At 33.8% G+C, this 19,189-nt stretch overlaps 3 protein-coding genes across 3 annotated transcripts; 2 read left to right on the forward strand and 1 right to left on the reverse strand.

Annotated features, from left to right (window-relative positions):
- The first annotated feature begins 2,745 nt into the window (after positions 1-2,745).
- LOC104222203 (17.6 kDa class I heat shock protein 3-like) lies at positions 2,746-4,317 on the forward strand. The gene is made up of 2 exons (XM_009773397.2): positions 2,746-3,218; positions 3,794-4,317. Exons 1-2 carry the CDS (start codon positions 3,008-3,010, stop codon positions 4,060-4,062), a joined length of 480 nt encoding a protein of 159 aa, XP_009771699.1. The 5' UTR covers positions 2,746-3,007; the 3' UTR covers positions 4,063-4,317.
- A 5,573-nt stretch (positions 4,318-9,890) lies between these two features.
- Positions 9,891-16,639, forward strand: LOC104222201 (3-oxoacyl-[acyl-carrier-protein] synthase II, chloroplastic-like). The gene is made up of 14 exons (XM_009773396.2): positions 9,891-10,334; positions 11,551-11,756; positions 11,830-12,033; positions 12,130-12,240; positions 12,332-12,427; positions 12,588-12,633; positions 12,712-12,791; positions 12,952-13,020; positions 13,163-13,247; positions 13,740-13,894; positions 13,987-14,067; positions 14,763-14,822; positions 15,207-15,353; positions 16,316-16,639. The coding sequence occupies exons 1-13, from the start codon at positions 10,136-10,138 to the stop codon at positions 15,321-15,323; spliced, it is 1,509 nt and encodes a 502-aa protein (XP_009771698.1). The 5' UTR covers positions 9,891-10,135; the 3' UTR covers positions 15,324-15,353; positions 16,316-16,639.
- Positions 16,640-17,991: 1,352 nt separating this feature from the next.
- LOC138872059 (pectinesterase inhibitor 3-like) lies at positions 17,992-18,811 on the reverse strand. The gene has a single exon (XM_070150021.1). It carries the CDS (start codon positions 18,779-18,781, stop codon positions 18,197-18,199), a length of 585 nt encoding a protein of 194 aa, XP_070006122.1. The 5' UTR covers positions 18,782-18,811; the 3' UTR covers positions 17,992-18,196.
- Between the last annotated feature and the right edge of the window lie 378 nt (positions 18,812-19,189).

The following is a 19,189-nucleotide window of genomic DNA, read 5'->3' on the forward strand; positions in this document are numbered from 1 at the left end:
ATGGCTTTGTGTCGTATGGTGATTGTTGATGAACTTCCATTTAGTTTTGTTGAGAAGGAAGGCTTTAGAAACTTTATGAAAATGGCACAACCTTGTTTTCATATTCCTTCCCGTACTACTGTTACACGGGATTGTTTTGCTCTTTTTAATGTGGAAAAAAATAAATTACTAAAGTTTCTTAAAGGAACAAGTCAAAGAGTAAGTCTTACCACTGATACATGGGCTTCTATTCAAAAAATTAACAATATGTGCATCACAACCTATTGGATTGATAGTGAATGGATTATGCATAAAAGAATTATTAACTTTTCTCCAATTACTAGTCATAAAGGTGAAGATATGGCAAGGTGTATTATTGATTATTTGCGTGAGTGGCGTTTGCAAAAGATTTTCACTGTCACAGTTGACAATGCTAGTTCAAATGATGTGACCGTGGAGAAGCTGTCTGACAAATTAGATGATTGGGGAACCAATTCCATGAATGGTCATCACCTTCACATGCGATGCATGACACATATTGTAAATCTTATTGTGAAAGATGGTTTAAAAGAGTCAAGTATTTCTATTGCTCGTGTTAGATGTGTAGTCAAATACATTAGACAGTCTCCTGCTAGGTTGAGGAAGTTTCAGGAATGTTGTGAAAGTGAAAATATTGTCAAGAAGTCTTTATGCTTAGATGTTCCTACAAGGTGGAATTCCACCTACTTGATGTTGAGCAGAGCTATTGAATATGAGCGTGCAATTAAAGAATATTCTGATCGTGATACCAGCTTGTCATGTTATCTTATGTTTGATGCCATTTCAGATGGAAAGCCTGTAGGTATTCTTACAAGAACTGATTGGGATGAGGTAAAGAGAATTGCACAATTTCTTGAAATATTTTATAATCTCACTTTGAAGGTGTCCGGGTCACTTTATGTAACATCGAATGCCCATTTTATTGAAATTGGTCAAGTTGCTGTTTACTTAAATCGATTAATAACAACTGAAGATAAATTGTTGAGTGAGATGGCATTAAGTATGTGGAAAAAATTTGAGAAGTATTGGGGTGAACCAAAAAAAATGAACAAAATGATTTTCATTGCTTGTGTTTTGGATCCTCGCTACAAGTTTACTACTGTTAGTTTTGTACTTGAGAAGATGTTTGGAGATGATGAAGGAACAATTATTGAAAAAGAGGTTCATACTTATATGAGTTCATTGTTTAATGAGTATGTCTCTAAGTCGGTTTCAAAAGATATTGGTGGTAAAGTTTCTACCTCTTTGCCAAGCTCTTCATTCAGCACAATGGAAACTTCAACTGGTTTAGGTGCACTCTTAGATGAAATAAGGAAACATAAAGCTGCAAGTGGAGGTGTAGATTCTAAAACAGAATTGGAAAAGTATCTTGGAGAAGATCCTGAAAATGAAAGACCGGAGTTTGATATCTTGGCTTGGTGGAAGGTGAACTCACCTAGATTTCCTATTCTTGGTATGATGACTCGAGATGTGCTTGCTATTCCAATTTCAAGTGTGGCATCTGAAAGTGCATTTAGTACCGGAAGGCGTATTCTTGACCAATTTAGGAGTTCATTAACTCCTAAATTGGTTGAAACTCTAGTGTGCCTTCAAGATTGGCTTCGAAGTGAATCGCTTCCTGTAAATGTTGAGGAAGATTTAGATTTTCTCGAGACACTCGAGGAAGGCATGTATATTTTAATTAATTTTATTGTATTGCCTAAGATAGTTAAATAATATATTAATTGCTTGACTTGTTAATGTATATTCTTATTAGATTTTACTAATTTTGACAAAGAAGCTTCCACCGACGATGTTTGCTAAAGTTTGTTAGCTACTATGTAAGTTCTCCATTTTAAATAATATACTTGTAAAAGAATGTGATGTATTACAAAGTTATTAATATTTTTTTTAATTTCTTTCAGGTTTAAAGCTTGGTGTCTTAAAATTGCTCTGTGCAAGAAGAAGAGCTGCAGGTCCAATTGCACGCTCTAATCTCTATTGTGTTCAATGTTCATCCAACATAATTTCATAAGAACAGTTCCGCGCTTAACATTCTGATTTCAGGTGTATTAAAATTATTTGAGATTGTTTGATTCTGTGGCTTTAGCCTGTCCATAAAGGGTTTGACAGCATGCCCATTTTATTTGAGATTGTTTGTTATCAGTTGGTAGCATGTTGGTGACTTCTGATTGTTGTAAAAGCATTTGTAACTTGTTCAGTTTTTTTTAGTGTGCTGACACTTTTCTGGTCAAATGAACAGTCAAACAAGGAAAAAAACGTAAAAGAGAGCAAAAAAGTCTATGTTACTGTATGTAGAACAGTAGAAGGAACAATTGTTATTACTTACTATGATTATCTTAAGTTATTCTATACTTAAAGGGACATCAAATTTTCTTATTGGTGTAATCGATAACCGAATCGATAAGCCCCAAATATCGATAAATCGAAATCGAAAAAATCGAAACCTTATTGAAACGATAACGATAAGCATATGTATAAATCGATAATCGATAAGTAATTATCGATAAGGGTCAAAATCGAATGCACACCCCTAATTCAGACCCATTAAGTGGTTATAAAATTTAAAAAAACAAACATACTTAATGGTTAATTTATGGGGGATTTCTGAATAACATATAGACTATCTATAATTTCACCCGGATCTCCACATTATAAAAAATTATAAATTATATTTTGGAAAATAAAAACATGCACTTTATATTACGTGGATATTTCTGCGTGTCCGAAATAAACCACGAGAAGCCTGTCGAATGTTGTAGAAACCTCAACCGTTCCTATCAAAAATTAACTGTATGAACATCCTAGATTACTCTCGAACTGGATTAGTTTCTTGATTCCACCTTTTTGTTCTCGGCCCCCTTACTATAAATAGCAGACCCCTTCTATCGTGCACTATCAGAAAATCATCTAAGCAAATCAAACACTATAATCAAAACTCACAATTTCAAGTTACGTAATTTTCCAAAATCCCATTTAGAGAAAAGAGATGGCTTTGATTCCAAGTTTATTTGGCGGTAGAAGGAGCAATATTTTCGACCCGTTTTCACTTGATATATTTGATCCATTTGAGGGCTTTCCATTTTCAGGCACTGTTGCTAATGTTCCATCCTCTGCTCGTGAAACCTCAGCTTTTGCAAATGCAAGAATTGATTGGAAAGAAACCCCAGATTCCCATATCTTCAAAATGGATGTTCCAGGTATGTAAATCGGGTTGTTTATATCGGGTCGGTTTTAACCTGTTTTGATGGTAGAAACGATACCAGGAGAGCTGTTATTTAGAAATTAGCCAATATATTCTATTTTTGGTTTTTCGGTATAATTTGAAGGTAAGAATTTTAGTTTAAATTTTCAAGACCGGCTAAATTCTAAATAGCATCCTAAAAATAGCTATTTACGACCAGGGGCAAATTCAATGTTCTACCAATGTTTTAATCGAACGTATAACTTTCGATGCGAAGTAAAAAATTATATTTAAAAATTTATTAAAATTATAAAATAGTAGATATGCATCTATAACTTAAAAAATATAATAAGTTTAATACTAAAAATTTTAAAAGTGAGAACCTATAAGTTTTAAATTTTGGATCCGCCTCCGCGACTACTTTCCCCGTTTTGATCAAATAGAACCGTTGGTCATTTCGAGTTTTATTTGTTGACTTAAGTCTATAAATGAACTGATATCTTGATCCGGTTATACTTGGACGGATTGACGAAAAAATGGTTACTTTTGCAACGTTTTAACGAAGAGTTGGTTACTTTTGCAACGTTGCAGGGATTAAGAAAGAGGAAGTGAAAGTTGAAGTAGAAGAAGGAAGAGTGTTACAGATCAGTGGGGAGAGAAGCAGAGAGCAAGAGGAGAAGAATGACACGTGGCATCGTATGGAAAGGAGCAGCGGCAAGTTTATGAGAAGGTTTAGGCTGCCAGAAAATGCAAAAATGGAGGAAATTAAGGCTGCTATGGAAAATGGAGTGCTTACTGTAACTGTACCAAAAGAAGAAGAGAAGAAACCTGAAGTGAAAGCTATTGACATCTCTGGTTAAAAATAATTAGAGTTTAAGGTTGTTGTACTTGTGTGTAATTATGTGTGTTTAGTGAATAATCTTAAAATGTCTGTTGAAAGTTATTTTGGGTATTTTTAGTGTTAAGTTTGTAATGCGAATTAAGGTCTATATAATTTTATCTTCAAAAGGGTTGTGGATTTCTAATTTTGAGTTGTACTAGTACTAGTAATCAAGAGGATCATGTTAAGAGTGTTGATTTTGTATAAATAAATATTTGATAATCTTGTGTTTTTACTGTTTGTTTTCCCTCTATATTTATCCTGTACATCGTTACGGATTACATGTATTTTATGTTGGTGGGATGTAGAATTTTTTTTGGTTAGATGGAGTCTTACATTGCGCAAATTTAAATATAATTGGATTCATATTGATTTTAATGTGAGTATCAGATATTGGGTGGAAATTAAAAAAATAATAATTTCAGAATTATAATTTCGGTGTTGTTGGGGTCTTTTTGCAACCAAACGACTCTTACGGGTCATAATTGGTGAAATGAATTTACAAATAATAATTAAGTTAGTGTTTGGATATAAATTTAATTGAAATTTGAATTTTTTGTTTTAAAAGTTATTAAAATATAATTTTTTGAAGTTTGAAGTAGTGTTTGAACGTGTTTTTTGTTTAAAAAAAATAAAATTTGTTGAGCGTTTGAAAAAATTTCTTAAAAGTCAATCTTTTGGAATTTGAATTTTTTTTTTCCAAAAATGGATCAAATTTTATGAGAATGATTTTTTCCAATTTTTTTTTGAAGAGAAGTAGCTAAAATTTGTGTCCGAATGGGGTCTTATGAGTGTGGGTTGTAAATCGAGAAATTTTCCGAAATCACTACTCTCTCCGTCTCAATTTATGTGAACCTATTTGATTGGGCATAGAGTTAAAGAAAAAATGAGATTTTTGGAATTTGTGGTTCTAAACTAGTCAAAAAGAGGCTCAGCGTATTTGTGTGGTTATAAAAACTTCTCATTAAGGGTAGAATTGTAAATTTAAGCTAAATTATTACCAAATTTAGAAAGGGGTCATTATTTTTGGAACGGACCAAAAAAAAAATAGGTTCACATAAACTAGAACAGAGGAAGTATTGTTTAGTGGCTAACATATACTTTCTATAGCTACTATTCAGTTGTTACTGTAGTGTATTCGCGCTATTGTATTCATGAATATAGTAACAAAAGTAGCCTAAAAACAGGGGTTACAATTGTACGCGACTGTATTCACATGTACTCATGTCATGTATTCATGAATACAGTAACGACAGTCACCTTAAAAATAGGTCTGTCCAGTTGTCTAATAACGGAAATATGATCAATTAGCATGATACACTCCTAATATAACATAACAAAATCAATTCTAACACGCCTCATTATCAATCCAATTAATTAGAATAATTTTTTAGTTGTATATAATTGTTGTATTTAGTGTGTTTCAATATTTTTTTTAACTGTTGCATTCATTAGATTCAATGTTTGTATTTACTGTTTTCACTATTTTATATTCAATATATTCAAATGTATTTGTATTAACAGTATTTTTGTTATTCCTAATACATGTTATTATTGCTTTATTCAGTATATTTCATTGGTTGTATTCATTGTATTTCTATTTTTATTAGTGTATTTTAAATTCATGTATTCACTGTTTATATTCTGTTTTATTTCAAGGTTTGTATTTTGTATATTTCAATGTTTATATCATGTATTCATGCATACTTTATGTACAATATGCATGAATACATGTGTATTCATCTGTATTAAAAAAATACAGACCTTTGAAACACATAAATACATGCAAAAAAATATATTTATATAAAATACAATGTGATTGAGTGAATTTGTACAAAATATAATGTATTTGTATCATTGTATGTGACTAAATAGCAAAGAAGAGAAGAAAGTTCGTCGGAGATAGTGTTTTCCGATCAAGCAAAATACTGTATACATTATATTAAAACTAAAAATAGAGACGAACAAACCCCTCAAATATTCTTCAGAGTAGAAAATATTGCAATTATTTGTCGTTCATGTTACAGTACCCCACTCGGATTATTCCGACATCGTTTTTGCTCCTCGCGCAGTGGCCCTAGCCTCAGAGCGACGAGCCCCTCCTTCCTATGGAGGAATATGATTTTGAAGAAAAGGTCCGTCTCTCTCCTCTTTCTCCCAACAATTTAGAAGTATTTTCAATTGCGGTAACCCTAGAGCCAAAAAATTCACTATTAGAAGCATGCATTTTGCTCGGAGAGAGTGAGAGAAAGAATTTTTTTTTGAGAAAGAATAGTGTGTTAATTGAAAGAAAGAGAGATGAAAAACATAAATAGCGTATTTCACGCCTCAATGGTAGTTTAAACCATAAATACCTATTTTGCTATAAAATATAAAAGGTAGCCATAGAAAAAAATATTTTAAAATAATTTTGGTTTATAATAAATAGGGTGTATACCTTTGTAATAGGAAGTAAAATTTCCTTGTAAATTTTGGTAACATCTAAAATATTTCAACTTGGGTCATGGTAGTAGCCCAAACCAGCCCACATAAGAATTTTGTTAAAAATAGAAAAGAAGAAAGTCATGTTACATATGATTTTGCTTTATTATGCAATAAATAATTTTTAGTGACTTAATCGTATACCTAGAATTTCATTATTAAAGTTCACTCCTCTCAATTCTTTGGTTATAACCCTCCTTTTTTAATAGCTAAATATATTGAATTTGTTCCTAGGAGGTTAGACAGTTGAGAAAATGTAAACAATGAGAGCAAGCTTGGGGGCTGATTTATTGGCAGGAATCAATAGTGTGATGAGGTTGAATATAATAGAGTTGGTCTTAGTCTTACCAACTTTAATTTGAATAATTTAGCAACTTGTTCATGTACTTGTAATTCACAAAGAAAGACTATGCAGATTTTATATATGGTTATGTCTTTAATTTCAAAAAATAAATAAATTGTCCTTTGTTGTTCTTTCAAAATGTGACGAATCTAAAATTTATTTATGGTTAATGATTCAGAATATGTGTAATTTTATTATAAACTATGTGGAACTCTAGACGATCAAAAGGGTTGAAATTGAACGTATGCGTATATATATGAAGTTCGAGCTAAGAGCAATGAGTCTAGTAGAATGAGATTTGAAAATTAAGAGACATTTGTATTACTCACAAAATGTCCAAAATCACTATGTTGGAAATCTTGGCTAACGTAGAAAGTAGAGGAAGGAATATAAATGCATATTCATATTGCATGTAAACAAACGAATAAGTGTATGTCTTTAACATAAGGTTTATAATTTTATTATGAGTTCTTAAGCTTTGTTCTTTGACGATAAATAAGTTTTTTGCACCATTAGGTTGCTATTGGCTTATAATTAGACCTATCAAATGGGTCGGGTCGACTCACAAATCGGTCCATAAAATCCATTAAAATTGACCCTTTAACCGGTCCATAACTCACGAAATCGTAAACGGACCAACCCATTAATTTAAAGAGCTTGGGCCGAGGTATAATATTTTGACCCGCTGAACCGGGCCGGACCGAACCTGGACCAGTAGCTGACTCACGGGTCAATCGGCCCGGGCCAACTCTCACACACATACATTAAACTTTTTTAATTGAATTGGATTCGGCCCATTATGGCCCAGGTTAAGGGGTTACGGGTTACGAGTCGGGTCAAACATATTTTGATTAATGGGTCAAATTCGGACCGGCGCTTATAAGAAAGTGAACTGGACCGGCCCATTTAGGACTCACGGGCCAAGAGCCAACAAGTTCGGGTCCGGATCGGGTCGACCCATTTAACAGGTCTACTTATAATAGCAAATACTAACTTTTCCTAGCAAGTTGATATAGTAACACGAAAATAGAGTATTAATCACCTACAATCGGTTAAGCAACACATGTATTGTATAAATTCTTTACACTATATATATATAAAAGTGAAATCCTTTAACTATTTTTTCCGGTCCACTTTAATTAATTTTTTGGTTGTTTTCACATATATTAAGAAATTCATCTTTTAACATTAATTAGCAATGAAATTGACCGTATTAAACTTAATTTGTTCATTGAAAATACAATAAATATTCCTAAGCACTTTACTCCAGGAGTAACTTTGGAAAAAGGAAGTTAATTCTTTCTTGATATCTGAAAAAATTAAATATTGTGGACCATAAACAAAGATAAAAAATCAATTAAAGTAGGCCAAAAGGAGTGTAGTTAATTTATGGAGTGTTGAATAATGTTTTTGCTAGTAAGGGATTATATTTTTTGACAAATAGATGGGCAAGTAACTTTTGAGTTTTTCCTTCTTCTTTTTTATTTTTCCAACTTGAAAACTGGTTAGTTGAAGGCTAAGCTTTTAAGAGGAATAGATAATAGGGTAGTTGCAGAAACAAGTCATGTTTCATTATATTGCGGCAATTGCAGGCAGCTTTCATTCAATGCACAAATTCATGCATTTCCCGGGGCCAAAGTAAAACTAGTGTTGCCCATATAGCTCTTTAGGGCTCGTTTGGTACGAGAGATAAAGAATAATTAATTTTGAAATTAAATTTAAGAAAAGTAAATCTTATGTTTGGTTAGTAGAAAAGTATGGTATAATTAATTCCGAGATTATTTATTCCGGGATTATACTGTTTTTTTTATCCCCATGGAAAGGTGGGATAACTAATCTCGAAATAACTAATCCCGGGATAATTAATCCTATGATAACTTCTTTCCAACCAAACGAACCTTTAGAGTGTTAAAAAAAGTCAACATAATCTAGACAAGAATCTAATGTATTTATGGATTGTTTCGTAGGATGTATTAGAGAAAATAATTATATATTAATTTTAGTATTATTAATCGCTTAAATGTAAATACTTGTATTAATTATACACCTTATTTAGTACTATTCTTATACATAACAAACTATGACATTAGCAATAACATGGTTTTTAATACATGAATAAGCATGTATAAAAGCAAAATTATCCTTTCAAAATCTTTAATACACCAAACCAAAATCCCAGCATAACTAATCTCAGCACTACTAATTCCAACATTACTAATATACCCTATTTAGGGGTGAAGTGCACCAATAGCCACTTTTAAGCTGCTATTTAAAACACGTCCAGAATTTACAAATGTATTTAAAGATTAACCAATTTACCCAAACTTCAAGATTAAGTATCTTGAATTTTTGGGCCACTAATTTGAAATTCAGGACTTGGTGTCCTAATTTTGAGCTGCTAATTTGAAATTCAGGATTAATTGTCTTGAATTTTTGAATTGCTCATCTAAATTTCAGGACATAAGATTCGAACTTTTGGACACAATTTTCGAACTTTAGGACACGATATCCTGAAGTTTGATCTTTGACTATTCTTTAAATACATTACAAGCTGTGAATATATTTTAAACAATAGTGTCATTTTCACCCTATTCATTACTATTCTTATATATCCTACCAAACGACCCTTAATACCTCTATCAATAACTAGTGCTAGATTTTTAGCACCTGCCCAAATTACTAGGTTAGAGTAAATATTAGTTACTACTGACAATCCAAAAGTCAGTCAGCAATTTTTTTTTAAAGATTCTATATTTCACCTTTTTCACATTGTTCACCACCATCCTAAACTTTTTCTAGGCTAGTATACTTTTGCTATTAGTAAAAAATTCTTGTTTTACAATTTATGACAGGGCATTAGCCTAGTGTCCATTAATCAAACAATTTTTTATTTTTGTTAAATTATTTAGCTTTTCTGAGTCTCCCTCTTTTGTCTTTTTATGTGGGAGAAAAAAATTAAAATAAAAAAACAATAAATAAAAATTGAAACTTGGCGTCTGTTGAGTTTTGTTGTGGCACAGAGATCCAAGAAAACAACACACTTTGTTTTCTTTTAAAGTTTCTCTCAGATTTAAGCAAACCCCACAAATAAAATGCCACTTATTTCTTTAATCTCACTCTCTGCACCACTTTTTACTTCATTCTAGAGATACCCATTTGAAAAAGATTTGATTCTTTGATGGTATTATAAGAAAAAGATTTGATTTTTGATTGGAAATTGGACCCAAGAATGTCTGCATCGACTGTATCGTCATGGTCAATAGCTGCATGCATGTCAGCTGCTTGTGAAAATGAGCAAGAGAAGAATTTTTTTAATAGGAATAAGACTTGCAATGGCTTTTCATTTTCCAATTCTTGTTTAGTGAAAAATGAGTATTCTTCACTCTTTGGATGTTGGAGGAGTAAACACAGGCGCAATCCCACTTCAGGTAATCCTGGTTTGTAGTCTTTAATTTTTTTTGTTTAAGGTTCATGGATGTATATTTTGTCAGATTCCTGATTCATTTTTCATTCAGTTTGATTGAATTGGGTTTTAACAAAATTGGAGCTCATATACATGTTTGAGTATCTATTCTAGTGGTGCATGGCATATTCTTATACTGAAGATTCTGTGTAGAGTTAATAAATTCATAGGTTATACAGGTGCTACTGCTGTCTGTGTGTATTTTCTCTCTTTTTCTTTTTAAATGACGGTGGTGTCTGAGCCAGCTTGCCTGCACCTCCACTATTTCACCGGGAATTGCTATCTCCCCTAGCATACCTTCCAATCCCGTGAGCACAGTTATCGAGTACCTGCCACCAAAGCTCAGGCAGATGAAAGAATTAACCTAAGTTTTTTTTTCCTCCGTGCGATTTGAAACTGAGACCTCATGGTGTTTACTTGTTCCCCTTTTTGCAACTTGAAAAAGCAAATCTTATTTTCCTCTTTCGCCACTTGAAAAAGCAAATTTTTGCAGTGGCTTATGGCATTTAGTTCCAATTTTGGTGAGGTTGGGTATGAGAAATTTTTACCTCGCCCTTGTCAGTTGTCATCTACTAATTTTGTCTCATTTGATATGGCGATATTTGATTGGATACGAAGTTTAGGAAGTTGATTTGATTTACATATTATATCACTGATAGTAAAAGAAAAATGTTGATGTGTAATGGTTTGAAAGTTAGTTTGATAGAGAGAAAATCACATCAAAGTTCAAAATTTGAATAGTTTAATGAACTTGAATCTTGATATTGGCAATTTCTTTTTACAGAAATGAGATGTTGTTTAATATTTTGGAGTGTCCCGATATGGAGAGATTGGTATGTATAAATTGGAATGGAGGGAGTACTTTGTTATTTCGTGGACACAATTGCAAGTTATTGTGCAATTTGATTGTAGTTTAGCATGTGCGAACTTCTCTTTTTTTCTCAGTAAGTGAACATCTCTCTGTTTTGTTGGCTGTTTCTTCAGCCTACCACTAGTGTGTATTCTCATACCTAAGAAGGAATCAACCTTTGCATGTTTGATTTCTTTTTCTTTTGAAATACATAGCTGTTTATAATCTATCTCAAGATGTAATTTCAATGTCATATTTCTAATGAAAATTCCGTTAGATTTATCTACTACCCTACATAAATTTTGATGTTTTGTGCCCATTCTTGTACTAGGTGGCATAAGGGCTGTTGCTGTACAACCAGTTATGGAAGTCACATCAAAGAAGAAACCGCCAACCAAGGAAAGGCGAGTGGTTGTGACCGGGATGGGGGTGGTCACGCCGATTGGTCATGACCCCGATTTGTTCTATGAAAACCTGCTCCAAGGTGTCAGTGGCATAAGCGAGATAGAAGCTTTTGATTGTTCGCCTTTTCCAACAGTATGTCTTCTTCTTGGGTTGTTTTTTCTCTGACTCTAGTATTTTGGATGTTAATAAAAAGGTGCAATTGCAGAGAATTGCTGGAGAAATCAAGTCTTTCTCGACTGCTGGCTGGGTTGCGCCTAAACTTTCGAAAAGAATGGACAAGTTCATGCTTTACATGTTAACAGCTGGTAAGAAGGCGTTATCAGATGGCGGAATTACTGAAGACGTAATGGAAGAATTGGATAAAACAAAATGTGGAGTTTTGATTGGTTCTGCTATGGGTGGGATGAAGGTGATCCTCTTCATTTTCTTAAATAATAATGATTCTGATTGGTTGACTAAGTTAATTTTTTTAAGTCTATTTTCTTGACTGTTGCTTGAATTGCAGGTCTTCAATGATGCAATAGAATCCTTAAGGATTTCTTATAAGAAGATGAATCCTTTTTGTGTACCATTTGCCACTACAAACATGGGCTCTGCGATGCTTGCCATGGACTTGGTTAGCCAATATATTATAATTTTTCGCGCTACATATGTTTTATTGTCAAAAGAAGTCCTTATTATGTGTTTATTTGTAAATTAAACTGCAGGGATGGATGGGTCCAAATTATTCAATTTCAACAGCATGTGCGACGAGCAACTTCTGCATATTGAATGCTGCTAACCATATCATTAGAGGTGAAGCTGTAAGTTTCTTTCCTTAAGTCATCGAAGAGTTCTCAACAGCATAGCTGTCATTATCATCTTGTGTTGTTTAGAAAGCTTTCTTATGTATAAGTGAGGACCACCAACCAATAACATGCTGTAATAGCTTATGTTCAACTTTTGCGTACTGAAAACTTGCAGGATGTGATGCTCTGTGGTGGATCAGATGCAGTAATTATACCGATTGGTGTGTATCCTGTGTCTTTTCTGTATTAGTTTAGCAAGTTGAGTTATTAGTTTCCAAGTGATTTTAACTTTTTTGCAGGATTGGGAGGATTTGTTGCATGCAGAGCGCTTTCCCAGAGAAATAGTGACCCTACTCGAGCTTCTCGGCCTTGGGATAGTGTAATGTCCTGTAATTCTTTTCGTCTTGTTCTCGTGCTGCTGTCTAGTTGGAAATGCGCAAATTTTGTCTGGAATAGAAATGCTAATTCTGGAGTACTTGATTTAGTCCAATTGTGGGTTAAATAAAATGACTGCATATTTTCATTTTGATCTTGGGCAGAATCGTGATGGATTTGTCATGGGTGAAGGAGCTGGAGTCCTGCTTTTGGAAGAACTTGAGCATGCCAAGGTGATTAATTAAGTATATTAGATCACTTTTCTTCCTCACCCTCCTCACGATTCTTAAATAAAAGAGAAAAATAAGCAAGAAGATCCCTAGCCAGATAATTATGTAAGATATGCCCTTTTAATTTCATTGTCTGAATGAGCAGAGAAGAGGTGCAACTATCTATGCTGAATTTCTTGGTGGAAGCTTTACTTGTGATGCTTATCACATGACAGAGCCTCATCCTGAAGGTAATTTTCTCTCTTAAAATCTCAAATTCCCCTATCTAGATAATTATGTAAGCGTTACTTTCGCATTTATAAGATTTGCCTTTCAACATCACGGGGTGCATCAATGGCATAAAGTCCCGAAACCCTTCTCTGTTTAGCCATTCTTGTTTATCATGCTTGAATTGCTTTTCTCACAACTTATAATTAATAATGGATACGCTAGAACAGTAAATTGCTATCCCTGATTCTTCTTGAGCTTAATATCGTTTCCAAATTTCTGTTTCTCTTATCTCTTTTTGGTTCGAGTTGCACTAAAAGTAGTGCTATTCCCAGTCGTGTTTCTCCAAGGTCTAAGAGTTATGCCAATCTCAATTTCAAAAATTTGTTGCTCAGTTTGAAGCAAAGAGAGGTTAACTTGATAAGAAATGCATGCTCTCTTATGTTGTGTAATGTAGATTGAACTATAATAGGAAATAAATTAACTCAAACTCTTCATTTTCCACAAACAAGCAGGAACCGGCGTTATCTTATGCATAGAGAAGGCCTTAGATCAGTCTGGTGTATCCAAGGAAGATGTGAACTATATTAATGCACATGCCACTTCTACACCGGCAGGGGATCTCAGAGAGTACCAAGCTCTTGTACATTGTTTTGGTCAGAACCCAGAGGTCAGATTTTTTCCTCAGCTACTGTCGTTTATGCCTGTTTCTTCAGTTTTTTCTTTCAGCTTTTTAATCAGTTGCTTTACTATGTTTTGCAGTTACGAGTGAACTCTACGAAGTCTATGATCGGTCACCTGCTAGGCGCTGCTGGTGCTGTCGAGGCAGTAGCAACTGTTCAGGTAATTTTATTTCACATTCCTTGAAGTAGCGCTGCTTCTTGATTGCTGTTGCTTCTAGTTTCTTGTTTAAGACATCATCTAAATAACTTACATGTTGTCAAAAATATGGATTGAATAGCCATTTTTGAGATAACTCAACGATTATTTCTCTGCTACTTTCATAATTCTTTGCAGTTTACAGGTGCTGAGGAGTGTTATTGAATTAAAGAATTAACCTAAATAGCCGTCCATTCAACTGTTTAAACTAAAAATAGACAGCGGATGAATAATATATGTATAATCCATGTATAATATGTGTATAAACATGTATAATCAGTGGATAATCTGTGTATACCAGCTAGAGAAGTTAAAACAGTGACCCGGTTTTTTGTGTAACGATCCCTATTGAAGTTGACACTCTTGATTGCTTGATCCAACTTTCGTGGTGGGATCTCATTAGTCTGTTCTGTGGAAATTTACTGCAACTATACGTGAATTTATGTTTTTATTAGCAGTTGCCTGTGATAAATGTTATCAGATTGACTTTTGAAGAAAACGATAATGTTGTCAGATTGAACCTAGATGTTGGACAGCTTATCCATATGATTGTTGGTCACTGTGTCTTTCTCAACACCCCTTTAAACATGTCTCTCCGGTGCTGACCTCTTTAAAATTTCATCGCTTGACTCTGACCGAGAGTTAAAATGATTTTGTAGGCAATACGAAGTGGATGGGTTCATCCAAATATAAATCTTGAAAACCCAGAAGAGGGTGTGGTATGGCTCTTTTTTCATTGCACTGTCAATTGTTTTTGTTCATTTGAGCTTGATTTATCATCTTAGTTCTATACTTTTATCAGTTAGGTGGTTACCGTAATCTCAGTTGCTAGATTAAGGCAGATTTGGAGCTATCCTAATTCTATTTCTTGAAAACAAAATTTGGCTAAACATGTAGTCTTTTATGAAATATTCAATCAAACTACTAAGTTCACATCACTTGCATTAATCTTTTATCTTAAATTTTCTGTCATATTACAAAAACATTTTTTATTAAACATGAATGGAAGCATCTCATATGTCATCTCTCTTGGTTCAATTCTTTCAATAATTAGTTTTAGATCGACAATTTGGCCTTTAATGATATCTATATGCCTGAAACAGGATACAAATTTACTCGTGGGTGCCAAAAAAGAAAGATTGGATATTAAGGTGGCACTATCTAATTCATTTGGATTTGGCGGCCATAATTCGTCGATCTTATTTGCTCCTTACAAGTAGATATCAGTGACAATATTGGTACATCCAAAGGTATGCAGGCGTGTATGCTTGTTGATATTGACCTGATTTTATAAACAAGGACAGTTAGTAGTTCTTAGTGGAGCATAATTATAAGCTATGTTGTTCGGACTCTGGGGAAATGTCGCCAGGTGCGTGTCGGATCCTCCAAATGTAGTGCATTTTTGGAGGATCCAACACGGGTGCGGCAGTATTAGAGAGTCCGCGCAACATAGATTAGAAATGTTGTGTATTGAGGAAGATGGGAAAAATAAAGAAGAAAGAGGGCATTTGAAGGTTGAACTCACCCTAAAGATGTAGCTAAAGAATCAAAAAGAGACTAGTATAATAAAAAAACAGCTCAGTTTTGTTTCCTCTGAAAACAAAAATGGAATTTTACTCCCTTCAGATTCAATTTTGTTGCTGAAGAAATTAAGAATCTACCGAGGGATTAAAAGAACTGTTGATTCCCTAGCAACGTAGCAAAGGCTCATGTTCAGTGAGAAACTAAGAACAGTATCTTCAGGAAGTATCTGATCCGTAACTTCTTATTTGGCAAACAAGAATTAACCATTAAAAAGCAGGCCATTTCTTGTATTGTTTGATTACACGGTTTCCTTTTCTTGAAAGTGTAAGAATAAGGATTTAGTCTAGGAATAGTTGAGATGATTTTTATTTTGGTGAATCCTTAGATTTTAAAACCTACGGCAAGGAGATTGTTACTCTTAGAGAATGAACCATATCACAGATGATTTTGAAATCTGGTATAGGGTTATAGCATCGAAGTTAAAAACTTGTTTCTTGCTTATGGAAAAAAGTTAAAAATTTACTTCTTCACGATTTTAACTTCCAAGGGAAAAATATCCCTCCAACACCCCCTTTTTTCTTTTCTTTTTCCTTCCAAATATCTTTCCTTTGTTTTCTTTCTTTTCTATGTGAAAACAGATATCTTGATGTCTATGTTGTCAATAACGATATCCTTTTTTTTTTGTCAGGAAAATCAATTAGTCCTTAATTCCCAGTGACAATGGTGCTGAAATTCCAAGAAGGCCTCATGTTACTGGAAATATTGTTTCCTTGTAGATAAGCATTGGAGCAAGCACATGAAGGGGAAATCACAAAGTATTTCCTTTTAGTTTTACCATGGCTACTGTGACATTCTTGTTTTCGATCATTAAACTGATTTCATATTTTCTTAGATATCAGAAAATGGTTGTATGTAAAAGGCATTACAATAGGACCTTTGAATAATTGCATATTGGTTACTTGGTTATCTTGAAATTGTTGGGGAATACAATATTATTCTCTTAAACTTTAAACTTTGGCTTGTTTAGTGTTTTCCTGCACTTCTTAGTCCTTTTCTCCATTTGTCAAGGGGTAAATGTAGAACCTTAAATTACACTAGTTGGTTTCACTAGGCTCTCTTACAACCAAAACTTTCTGTATCATCATATATGTTTAGCTCAATATGGATGCATAAACTAGCAGTAGAAAATTGAACTAATTGTTCTTGGAAAAGGGCATTCCGGTGCACAAAGCATCTCGCTTTCACGCATGGTCAGGGAAGGGCCGCACCTCAAGGGTTGTGATGTGGACACCTTATCCTAATGCACGCTAATGACTGCTTTCACGGTTCGAACTTATGACCTATATGTCATGCGGAGACAACTTTTCCGTTGCTTCAAGGCTCAACTAATTGCTCCTGGATTATATTAAATACTCTTGTCTTAGACGTTCCACTCAAGAATGTGGGTGGGGTGAATGATATTTCTTCACATTTTGATCATAAGTTTCGGTTCAATTGAGAAACTCCTGGTGTGAAGTGCACTTCTATTTAATGGATCCTACATCGCGCAAATTTGTCACTGATTACTCTAGCTAAGAGATTTCAATACTGAATGCATTAAGGGAAAAAAAAAACCAAAAAGGGTAATCTTAGTGTAAAAAGGCAGAGCCCTCAAGCTGCCTTGAGCCCTAGATTTTGACTGCGGACTTAAAAAGCCACCTACAGACGTTGTACGCCCCGTAACTCCTCTGTTAGCATTACTTTGTGTTTGGTATGGCTACTGAGGATTTGGTTCAATACAACAAATGTGGCAAATCCAGAAAGAAAGTAGGGAAGACAGAAGGTGGGTAGCGAGGAAGAAATCCAATAGCCTGCTCACGATTCAACTTCCTATTCAAGTGAATCCGAATTCCAGAACCTAAACAACTCAGTCGAGAGTTCTGTTACTGAATGGGAAAGTCAACCAATGATTAATAGGCTATTCCCTCCCTATTCGTGACTACACCTAAAATTTCTCTACAAATTTTAACAAGCTCATACGTAGCCTTACACTTACAGTATGGACGTGAGAAATCACTAAAATTTTGAGAAAAAAATTAAAATTTAATAGTAACATAGCCTTACAGTATTATTACTTTTTCTTTAAAAAACAAAAAAAAAAACATATTTATTTACACCGACATATGCAGTCTTTTCCTTTTTCTTTATCCCACGGGAAATTTAAGGACCAATAATGACAATGGGTAAAACATAATTTTAGATCAAACATTAAGCTAGAAATTTGTCGAATAAAGCAACACAGTCAGAGTTAGAAACAACGTATGACGTAGCAGTAACAGAAATCTAGCAATCAACATGCAAAAATAGGGTATAATTTGCAGCAGCTTATAAATGTGTATCATAAGAATATAAAAATAATAATTAAGTAATACAAGCAAGATTCATTTGATGGATCAAAGATTCGGCAGGTCTAACCGAAACTAATATTTTCCACTCTATACATAAAAATATACATATGTGAAAATTATTAAAATTTTAACAAAATTAAAACAGATTCAACGCAAAAACCTTAAAATTGAGTCTCTCAATTTTAAATTTTAGATCCGCGTCCGCCATCAAGTTGATTGATGAGATAGAGAGCATTACTAGTAACCTTAGCAACATTAGTAATTTTTCTCTTCACATCATACCTAATTTTTCCATTAATTTCTTTGAAACCATCTAAACAAGTATGTTCATTTGTCAAAGCAGCACTAACCCAAGTCTCCAAATTACTCATTTGTAACTTAAAACCATTCCCTTTATGCAAATGTTTGAGCTCAGAAATAGCCTTTCTTAGCTCATACATTGAGTCACCTATTTGTTCTATACAATCAATAAGTGCCCCTTTTTCTCTCTTGCTTTGTACTTTCAATTTGATGAGGAAATTGGAAGCTTTTTTGGCTCTTGAAAGAGTGACATTAACAGCTGCTTTTGCTAAATCTTTGGGGGTGTTAATGATATAGTTATAAGATGAGAGGGTTCTAACGCAAATATTAGGGTAACTTGCATGGACACAAGATGTACTTACAAGATTTGTGGAGGATGAAGATGATGAAGTGAATGGTTGTCTCCCTTTGGTAAAGTGAGAGAAATGGAGAATGAAGAGAAGAATAAGGAGAAGAAAGCGAAGCATTTTCGTTTGTTAGTTTTGAGAGACGAATCTAGAATTAAGGTTGTAGGTTAGGGGAAAATTGTGAATATTTCTACAGCACAATAGAGTGAGACTAGCCAGTTAGGAGTTAGACTAAGAATGTCATTGCTCGTCTATTGATGCAGGGCTTTACCTGCTAGTTTTTACTATACCAGCCATCTATTTCGTATTTCGTATTCTGTATTTCATATCTCCTATATTGCTGTTATTTTATTATGCATTTTTATGGTACTAATATATCGTCTCCTGTTGCTTTTTTGAGCCGAGGGTCTCCTGGAAATAGCCTCTCTACCCTTCGGGGTAGGGGTAAGGTTTGCATACATATTACCCTCCCCAGACCCCACTTGTGGGATTATACTGGGTTGTTGTCGTTGTGTATATATATATATA

The sequence above is a fragment of the Nicotiana sylvestris genome, chromosome 6 (genome assembly GCF_000393655.2).
Source record: "Nicotiana sylvestris chromosome 6, ASM39365v2, whole genome shotgun sequence".
In the NCBI taxonomy this organism is placed as follows: Eukaryota; Viridiplantae; Streptophyta; class Magnoliopsida; order Solanales; family Solanaceae; genus Nicotiana; species Nicotiana sylvestris.

What these genes read in the sequence shown, in the direction of transcription:
- LOC104222201 (XM_009773396.2), top strand. Translation starts at nt 10,136, where the DNA reads ATGTCTGCATCGACTGTATCGTCATGGTCAATAGCTGCATGCATGTCA. An exon ending in ATTGTTCGCCTTTTCCAACA is followed by an intron (nt 11,757 to 11,829) that starts GTATGTCTTCTT and finishes GTGCAATTGCAG; the next exon opens with AGAATTGCTGGAGAAATCAA. An exon ending in GTTTTGGTCAGAACCCAGAG is followed by an intron (nt 13,895 to 13,986) that starts GTCAGATTTTTT and finishes TATGTTTTGCAG; the next exon opens with TTACGAGTGAACTCTACGAA.
- LOC104222203 (XM_009773397.2), top strand. Translation starts at nt 3,008, where the DNA reads ATGGCTTTGATTCCAAGTTTATTTGGCGGTAGAAGGAGCAATATTTTC. An exon ending in CTTCAAAATGGATGTTCCAG is followed by an intron (nt 3,219 to 3,793) that starts GTATGTAAATCG and finishes GCAACGTTGCAG; the next exon opens with GGATTAAGAAAGAGGAAGTG.
- LOC138872059 (XM_070150021.1), bottom strand. Translation starts at nt 18,781, where the DNA reads ATGCTTCGCTTTCTTCTCCTTATTCTTCTCTTCATTCTCCATTTCTCT.